Here is a 10116-nt window from a genome sequence, read left to right as displayed (position 1 = left end):
ATCTGTTTCCCAAGGTGATTAAGGAAAAAGGAAAAGAACCTATCTGTTCTAAAATATTTATAACAGCTCTTTTAATGGTAGCAAAGAACTGGAAGTCGAAAGAATGACCATCAACTGGAGAATGGCTAAACAAATTGTAGTATATGATTATAATGGAATACTGTGCTGTAAGAAATAAACCATTTGAGAAAAAATGAAAGATTTGCATGAAATTAAGTTAATGAAATGACTGTTATTGAGTATTTTAAACTACAAGGGAACTATGAAGGAAGATACTATTCCCCTCCAGAGAAAGAACTGATAGAAGTGTGCAAAGTATATGTGTGTGTACACACAAAATGGTTTTACATGTGTGTATGTATGCAGAGAGAGAAAATGTTTTACATGTGCTGTCTATGTGTGTAACACACACATACAGAAATGGTAGCCTTCTCTAGTGCAAGAGGAAGGAAAGAAAGAACACAGTTCACAACTTAAAACTAAAAATAATTTTTAAAAAACTTTATTGTGTAACCCATACTGTGGATTAGTGAACCAAACATTTTCACTCATTAAAATCTTGGCCTAAATTGCAGGTCAAAATGTGATCTTTTTGAAGCTTTGGCTTTGCTCCAATTATTGGCCCAGATGAGTTTTTTCTTTGTTCTTTTTTTTTAATCTTCTGTCATTCAAGTGTCTTCTGCAATTCTTTTTCACACGTTTCACATGAAATTACCTTAATATCTAATATATATTACCCTCTCTGTCCACTTAATTTTCAATCTCCTCTTGTCTACTACTGGCTCACTTTCTACTACCTACAACAACTATGTCCATGTCTCCCCCACCCAAAAAACCCAACAAACTCTGAAGTTCTTTTCCACTATCACCCTACATTTCTTCTACTCTTTGTAGATAAAATCCCCCCAAAGACTATCTATAATATATACCCCTTCACTTTCTTCCTATTCTCTTCTAACCTGTTATAATCCAGCTTCCCACTTTATCATTCCACCAAAACTGCTCTCTTTATAAAGTTACCAATGATCTTTTGTCAAGTTTTTTTCTCAGTCCTCAATCTTGATCTCTCAGTAGCCTTTGACACTGTTGATAACTCTCTATTTTACTCTCTTCTTCCTGGATTTTTGGAACACTAATGTCTTCTAATTCATTTCATATCATACTATTCCTTCTTAGTTTCCTTTGCTGGATCCTCATCCAAATTATGTCATCTATAAGTGTCTTTTAGGCTTCTGTGCTAGCTATCTCTTCTCTTCCCCTTTCTATTATTTCAATTTAGTGATCTCATCATCTCCCATGTATTTACTTATTTTTATGCTGACGATTCTCAAATCCAACTGTTTGGCATTTAAAGCTCTTTTCATCGCCTAGCTCATTCTTATCTTTCCAGTCTACTTATACTTTTCTCCCTGTCACATACTCTTTGATTCTGTGACCCTGTACTCCTAACTATCCCACAAATAAGACAGAACTCTTGGCTCTGAACAGTTTTCTCTGTCTTCCATGCCTAGAATTTTCTTCCTTCTCAATTCTACCTATTCTCGAGCTTCCCCTAAGTATCAACTAAAATCCCATTTTTTACAGGAAGGCTTTTCCAATACCCCACTAAATTCTAGTGCCTTTTATTAATTTGCCATTTATATAAATATATACCATGTTGATAATATGTAATATATGACTATATGTGTGTGTATACATATACATACATATATATATATATATATATATATATATATATATTTATATCTTGTTAGTAACATTTACTTCGCTTCTTGCATCCCCTATTAGATTGTGACATCTCAGAGAGGGGACTAATTTTTTTTATCTCCTTTTGTATCCTCAGTGCTCAGCATAATGCCTAACAAATAGTAGTTTAATAAATGTTTATGGGTTGAAAATTGGTCAGTGTGGCCGTCTTACAATGGTTGGCTTGATCTTGGTGAAACTACCAGTTGAGAAGTGCCTGATGTCATAATATGATGCTTGAGATCTGGAGAAACCTCAGCCTCATCCTATTGGTTGGTGTCTGGTGAAGGTACATCATGGAGGTGAGATGATAATGGTCCAAACACATCCTTCGACTTATCTGGTCTTATTTTGTCATGTGAAGAAGACATGAAAGAGGCTTACCACAATGGCCATGGCATGGGGAATGATCTGTGGCTTTGATCTGGACTTCAAGGTCTAGTGACAGTATCGTTTTTTCCCTGGGAAAGTGTTGGAGACCTGATGATCGCGCAACTGTGACACTTTTTTTGGAGAAGAATTGGGGCGGTAAGAACATCGTGAACATGGATCTGTGGTTTTGCCATAGAGATTGGTTTGCGATGAAAGCACAGCAGTGGTTTTGGAATAGAGCTGAGAATATGATGACTTCAAATCTGAAGCCTTGACCTGTGGGTTCAGGTCTGAGGTGGTCACAGATTTAACTCTATCCCTATAGTCAAGACATGGCAATGGTGGTGTTGTGGCTTTGTTTGAGTGGTTCAGGTTGAGTATATCCCACACTTGGAGTTTGTGACTTGGCAAAGCTTCATCCTGATGACCATGGCATGTTAATGGTTCATCTAGGATTCTATCCTGCGGGTAAGGATCAAATGGAGCTTCAAACCAGTTTTCATTAACTGGTGTGGATGTGGGTGTAGGATATAGGTTGAAGTATGACTGGTCCTGTTCAACCTTAGGAAACTTGTTAGTCTCAAAAGACTTTTTTGTCCAGGAATCCCCATGGTTTTGACTCTGATCCCCTTTTGTCCAGGAATCCCCATGGTTTTGGCTCTGATCCCCATGGTTAGGGCTGAGTAAAGGTGCTCCACTTTGTCCTAAAGATGGCAAAGACAAAGGGATTCCCTTAGCCTCATGCTCATGATATATTGTGGGCAAATGGCGCTTCTGAGGTATGAATACTTTAGACACCTTAAGACTGTCAGGATAGGTTATTAGCATAGTCATTTTCTGGTTGTTAAGGCCAGGTAGCTGCCTAGTTGTTTTCTGGGATTGTGATGGTGCAAATGTGCTTCTTTGATCTAGACAGAATGGGGTTCTGGCTTGATTAACGTGGGGCATCTGCTCAAATCTGGACCAGTGATCTTCTTTCAATAATGGTGAAATCTGATGATGGGAAGATAGTGACTTTGACTGGACTTTTGCATTAAAGTCTCTTGCAGGAGACAGGACCGCAACTGTTGATGAAAATATTAAGTGGGGATAAAGAACTCATTACACTTATAGCATGTATGGGAAAGGGAACTGTGGAACATGTAAAAGAATATAACAGATCTAATAATTATAATGTCTTATATTTGTACAATAACTTACAAAATATTATTACAAACATTACCTTTTATCATACAAACAACAAACTATGAAGTAGTTATGGAAAGAATTATTGTGCCCATTTTATAGGTGAGAAGATAGACACAGAGAAGTTAAAACAGCTTGGGTCATAGAAAATCAAGTACTGGAAGCAAAACATAAAAATAGGGAAATCAATATTTACAGAGGTCAATTTACCAAAGACTATGATGCATAGATAAAATCAGAAATCACATCTTTGGACTTTTAGAACAGTGATCTCTCTACCAGATCATGCTGATTTTGAGCATGGATGAATGCAGGATCAAATGGATGAGATCCACAAAGAATAAAAAGGGTATGAATTCATAAAAAGGCAAGAATAAGCAAAGATGTAATGGGACCACATTTGAAACATTTGGAAACGAGTTCTCACCTTTTGGTAAAGGCCTTTTCTTTTTCCCCATTCACTTCCTGAAGAGTTTTCTTCAAGAAAATAACATGTTAACAAACTTCAGAATTAAAATTATTCCATCAACATTAGCAAAATAACCAAATGCATTTATATTGTAGCTTTGTTCAATTTGATATATTTTCTTTTAACATGAATTTGCAATGTCAATAAGAAGCTCAATATGTTCTTGGATATCTCTTTAATTTGGACCAACATTTTCACAACTGAAAAAATCAGGGAAGCATGGCATTGGCTCCTGCTGTTTGGTGGCACAGTAGATAAAGTGTCAGGCCTGGAATTAGGAAAATTCCTATTTATCGGTTCAAATTTGGCCTCATAGACACTTTGTAGCTATGTGATCCTAGGCACATCACTTAACCCTGTTTGCTTTAGTTCTTCATCTGTAAAATGAGTTGGAGTAAGAAATGACAAATACTCTTGTATCCTTTGCCAAGCTCAGGATCAGAGGTAGGTTAAGCCTTGTATCCTTTCCAAGAAAACCCTAAACAGGGAGTTCATGAAAAATCTGATATGACCGAAAAAAGACTCAACATCAACAACAAAGCCTCAGTATATATTGGTCTTTATCTTGTTAAAATTTATTCTATAATAGTGACAAAAGAATTTAGATGAAGGGACTATATGATTAAGAATAGCATTGTTAATTATTCATATTAGGAGAATTGAAGGCTTAAACTTAAAATATTGAAGCTTTACCAAAGTTTAAAATATCAGGCTGTGATTTGAGTTGTAATATTCTTAATTTCCAGACAGACAAGCATGTAGATGCAGTAGGCAGAAACCCATGCCTAATGTCAGAAAGATCTGGGTCCAAATTCAACCTCAAACATATACCAATTGAAAGACTCTGGAATAAATAGTCACCTAACCTCTGATTACCTCAGTTTCTTCACTTGTAAAATTTATGCTAATAAAAGAAACTTACCATTAAAGATTCTTGTGTTAAATAATATTTGTAAATTGTATAGCACACAGTATCTGACACATAACAGGGGCTATATGAACAAGGTATTTTTTTTTTCATTTCCAAGGGTGCTTTAATTCAATCCTCCATCATAAATTTCCCAAGACTAATTCTTTCTCATTTAATTTTGCAAATCATGCCAACACAGGATTAACCGATCCCCAACTAAAACTTTTTACTTTTAAGTTAATTGTTTGTGGGATACTACCTTGAACAACTAGAAAATTACTGGAAGTCTGAGAATAGTTCAGACTTTAGAACATAGCTCTTTCCCCTAGTTTACACTGAGATGAGTCGTTGTGACAAATTATGATCTTATGCTACACAGTTACCTTGTCTAGTCTGATTCTAAGTCTAACAAGCTTTCCTAGTCCAGAGAAACTAAGTAAGAGAAGAAAAAAGTTCTTAGCAGAAATGAAGCAATTGAAAAAATAATCAGTTCAGAAAAGTGGCATTTTTGGCAGAAGACTTCTCAAAAAAAATCAGTCTTTAGTTCTAAAGTATTTTTTGACTCATATTAAGGATGGCTAAGTTTATTCTTTCATTGTAAATGTTCTACTAGGGCAATACTGTTGTATTAAGGTACCAGATTTTGAAAAAAGCAAAAGAACAACCTGGGATTTGAATCCAAACTTAACTAATAACTGTCTATGGCAAATAATTTGGGCAAGTTTATTCCCCATCTCTGGATCTCAGTTTTTTTAACTGTAAATCCTTAGAGGATCAACTACATGACTCCAAATTCCCTTAGATCTCAGAATCTACTATACCATGAATAAGTCAGGCCTGGTCTACCTGAAACGGGATGTCTCAATCATCTTTATAGTTAATTCATGTAAGGGAGACAGCTTTAGAAGATTAACCTTGCCTGCTATATATGCTTCTCTGCAGGCACACAAAGAGCCTTGACTTATTATAACTACACAAAACAGAATATCTTTACCAGCTGTCTAATCTTTATGGCCTTTCAGGATGCTTCAGCATCTATTGGAAAATTTACCAATCAATAAACATTTATTAAGCACTTTGTGCTAGATACTGATGATTACTCTCAAGCAGCCCACATTCCAATAAGGGAAACAATATGGACATAAAGAGATATATACAAGGCATGTAAACAGTAAATAAAGTAGAGGATTGCAGGTATGTGGGAGCTAGAGAGGCACAGAGGAAATGGAGCAGTGTGAGAAACAACAAATAGGCCAACAGAACTAGATCATGGAGTGGAATAATAGGTATATAAGACAAATGAAAAAACAGAAAGGGGCCTCGATTATGAAGAGCTTTAAATGTCATCTAGAGGGTTACTGGAATTTAGAAAGTAGGACAATTATGTGATCAGGACTTTGCTATGCAATGATACTTTTGGCAGATGAATAGAGAATGGAGTGGGGAGAGCTATAGGTCAGATGTAGGTAAGCCTGAAGAAGGGCTCTGGCTGTGTGAGAACAAATGTGAGGATGTACCTAAGAGATGCTATGAAGGTAAAAGCAGGATGGAGGGCATATTGGATATGTGAGCTGAGTGATAAAGAGTAGATGTTATCACCAAGGCTATGAATTTGAATGACTAGAAGGAATTTGGAAGAGAGTTGGAATTTAAGGGGAAAGATATTGAGTCGCCTTTTGGACGTGCTGAGTTTTAAATGTTTCCCTTCTATATATTAGACAAATTTTTGTTAGAGAAAGAGTTTGGGCAAGAAACTCAGAATGGACCTATATATCTAGGAATAGGCTGAATAGAGATGAAATTGTGGATGAGTATTGATGAGTAGTTGACCAAAAAAAAACATAAAAACCTAGAAAAAGTATGTATCCAGGAAGAGAAAGTGAGTTAATAGGGTCAGATTTTATAGAAAAGTTGATAAGCAGTGAGGATGAAGGAGGAAAGGTCATTTGATGACTGAGATCAATGATTATTTTGGAGAAAGTAAGTTTCAGTTGAATAATGAGGTTCTCAATAAATAATCTCAATTTTTAAGAAAAGTTTGAAGACAATAGAGAGGGCAAAGCAGGCTTGTTTTTAGAAAGCTGCTATGGTAAGGGGAATAGAGAATCAAATATAGAGGAGTATAATCAGTTTATTGTGAAGATTTAGTTGGAATTAGATAACAAATTTGTGAGTTTTTCCAGCTCCATGATGTAGGATTAAGGAAGTAGATGATGGAAGTGATTCAGGATTGGGATCTGGCAAGGTGTGAATTACAGCAAGACAAAAGACAGGGGACATGAGAATAAGATGGAGGGGATTTGAGAGTAAACTATATTGGAGTAATGCTAAATTCATTCACCAAGGGGCTGAGATGTGGAAGAGAAGAATATGTAACCAGAGTAGGTGTAATAGCCTAGGAAAATCCTGAGGCATGTTACAATGAATGTAAAAGAATAAAATTATATGCTGAAGTCCATAAGAGATAGAATGATGAAAAGAATATGATCAGATAAATGTAATTTTGGAATTCTTGAATTATAAATTCTTATAGATTATAATCAAGGGTTTGATTTTTTATTTATATCTGAGGTTCAGTAGAATAGGAGGTCATAGGAGATGAATAAACTGAAGACATAAAAAGATTATTTGAAAGAACATCAAACAAGTTTGTTGAAGACCACTAGAGTATGAGAATAGGAAGAGGGGGCCTCTGAGTAAGCCATAACTCATTAAGAAAGGAAGAGCAATGTCTCTAGGGAATGAGGAATATCATGGCCCCAAGGATGTAGATTCAGGTGATAAATCTGAATAGTGTAAACCTCAAGAGGGAAAAGATGCTAAGTGAATGATGGGAAGATTTTATGAAAGGGCAATGGAAATCCAGGAATATTCCAGGGGTTGAGAGAAAACAGAATCAGTTCTGTTGGCCAAGGTGGTGTCATCTGGGGGAGTCGGAAGATGGAAGAAGTATCAAAGAAAATGTTCTAAAATAAAGAGGAAGTGTGTTAATTTTTGAGTGGGTATTCCAGGGAACATATTGGAAAGTATAGATCTAAAGTGAGATATTGTGGACATCGGGTAAAGAATGAGAATAAGAGACCATTCAGTTACTGTTGGGACAGCACATTTGTTCTTTGATAATCAAATTTCTTGAAGGACAAGGATAGAGAAAATAAGAGTAGGAGGAATATAGTAAACATTGGAAAATGCATCTAGGAAGAATATTTATGGATAGGAAGAGGTCTGCCAATTCAGTTGATTATAAGATTCAGGATCTGCCCAGGGTTCATGTACTGTAAGGAAATCTATCCAAATGGTGAACCATTAAAACGAATTATCTGCCTTATGTTCTTAAGGCCATTTGGGAGGAAAAAAGGAATTGCTTTCTGAGGGGGTCCAGCAATGACCAGATTACAGAAATAGCTAGAGGCCTTCCAAAAAGGTTATAGGCTCCAGGTCAATGCTTGCTTATTATTACTTGCACAAGTTTATTTAACCTCTTTTTCTCCAGTTCCTCTCTTATAAATGGGGATAAGAACAGTACATATTCCTCAGGCTTCTTGTGAGGATCAAATAAGGTAGATTTTATAAACTCTTAGCACTGTGGCTAGCTCATAAAAGGCACCAAATCATTGCTATCATCTTTATGTGACTAAATTTCCTACATTTATATTTCCAAAGAAGTTGGTACAATTTACTATTATTTTTAGTTTTGAGTTCCCTAATACTGTTTGCCCTTCAACTCCTAAATGCCTTCTACTCCCACATTCCTCCCTGTCCTTTACTGGTCTGAGAACTGTGATCAAATCATCAATCCCATTGCCTTCTGAAAAGGACATGACAGTGCACCTACTGATTCACCCTCTCTGATTTCCAAAATCAAAATAACTTTTGCTGGCCACCAGTAGCTTCTGTGTATTGGTTCCTCCTCTTAGAATGCAAGTTTTTTGAGGACAAGGACTTTTTGCATTTGTAAAATCATTCCTTAGCACAGTCCTTGCTTCTTTTTTATAATAGATTATAAGGAGCCATTTTGGGGGAAGGGTCTAGATTTGAGTTCATTACTATAAGGAATTCCCCAGTGAAGAAACTCCCAACGACACATATCAGCAAGTTTCCTGCAATTTATAGGCTTTCAGAATCTGCTATAACATCAGAGTGGAAAGGATTTAACTAGGGTCACAGCATATGTGTCAGAGACCAGATTAAACCTTTCTCTGAATCCACCATGTGGTAATAATATCTTGTTTTATCAAAATATTACCCCTGGAAATTAATTAATGATTTAAATTATGGTAGATCCCTCTTAACTCTCTAAGCCAAAGTCCCCAAAATTTTCCATTCTTAGGGATCAATTTGGAAGATGCTCTGGCCTAGCTTTGCAGTTCTGAGTCTGAAGGGTACTGAGGAATGTGGCTACTAGAATGATTAATGTAGTCACTCTCTGTTCTCCCACTCTGGGCCTTGGTTCTCCCTACTTTTTAATCTCCTAAACTCAGACTCAAGAAAAAGCTGAACACATTTGTCCCCAGGGAACTCTGGTAACCCTGACCCCTTTTGTCCATTCTTTTAGCCTTAGTTTCAAAGGACATTTCTCACCAGTTAGAAATCCAGGAATAACAGGAAATACTTGTATTTCAGATGTTTCTAAGATCAGAATTCCGGATCCACTTCTAAGTTAGGACTGTGGTTAAGGATGTATCAATCCTGAAGAGCAGACTTAGTTCTGATGAATAAAAATAAGAGTTAAAGCAAATAAGTAAATATATATATACATATATGTATATAAATATGTATATATATAAAATGTATACAGAAGAATGCCACTCTCTTCCCAAAGGACTATATCCTGCGGATGAAGAGAAAGCTATATGTGTATCCTCAGAGACTGTACCTCTATGAGACACTGTACCTCCAGACACCTCTCTCCAATAAGAAATCTGAAGTCATTATGACAACATAGAGCACCAGCTCATCATGGCTCAGAGGAGCACCCCTAACCACTGTATCATGGACTCAGAAACAATCCTGTCCTGGGCACTTTACTGTTACACAGAGGAACAGCCCAAACTCATAAGCACATCAATCCTTTCAACAAAGATTTTTTTTTCCCTTCCTAATGCTGCTTCAACAATCAAAACAAATAGTGAATAGCAAAGAAACTCTTTTATCAAAATCATAACAAAACAGGTGAAGGAGCTCACCTATTAGGAGTGAGGTAATTCAGAAAAATTCAGAAAAAAAATTCAGAAAAAAGAGAAAGTTCTTGGTCTCACCCAATGGGAAATTTCCTGAAATCTCTAGTGTAACAAGCTGGAGATAGGGACATAATGGAGACTGACACCTTCTCTCACATTACCCCAGAGTCTTGTCTTTTAGCAACCGTAAGTAAAATTGGTCTCCTCCACCTTCCTTCTTGAAGCTGGAAGGCAGAAGCACCTTAAGTAACTTG

The 10116-nt window shown here is 36.3% G+C and overlaps 1 protein-coding gene across 1 annotated transcript; it reads right to left on the bottom strand.

The window, feature by feature from the left end:
- Window positions 1-1745: 1745 nt before the first annotated feature.
- On the bottom strand, window positions 1746-9386 carry LOC127553990 (uncharacterized). Its single transcript, XM_051985166.1, has 3 exons — window positions 9264-9386; window positions 3731-3780; window positions 1746-3182 (listed from the first exon to the last, which is right to left on the bottom strand). Exons 2-3 carry the CDS (start codon window positions 3759-3761, stop codon window positions 2185-2187), a joined length of 1029 nt encoding a protein of 342 aa, XP_051841126.1. The 5' UTR covers window positions 3762-3780; window positions 9264-9386; the 3' UTR covers window positions 1746-2184.
- Window positions 9387-10116: the final 730 nt, after the last annotated feature.

The sequence above is a fragment of the Antechinus flavipes genome, chromosome 3 (genome assembly GCF_016432865.1).
Source record: "Antechinus flavipes isolate AdamAnt ecotype Samford, QLD, Australia chromosome 3, AdamAnt_v2, whole genome shotgun sequence".
NCBI classification, from domain to species: Eukaryota; Metazoa; Chordata; class Mammalia; order Dasyuromorphia; family Dasyuridae; genus Antechinus; species Antechinus flavipes.
Note: the sequence above shows the minus strand (reverse complement) of the source record. Positions and strands in the feature narration are given on the sequence as shown.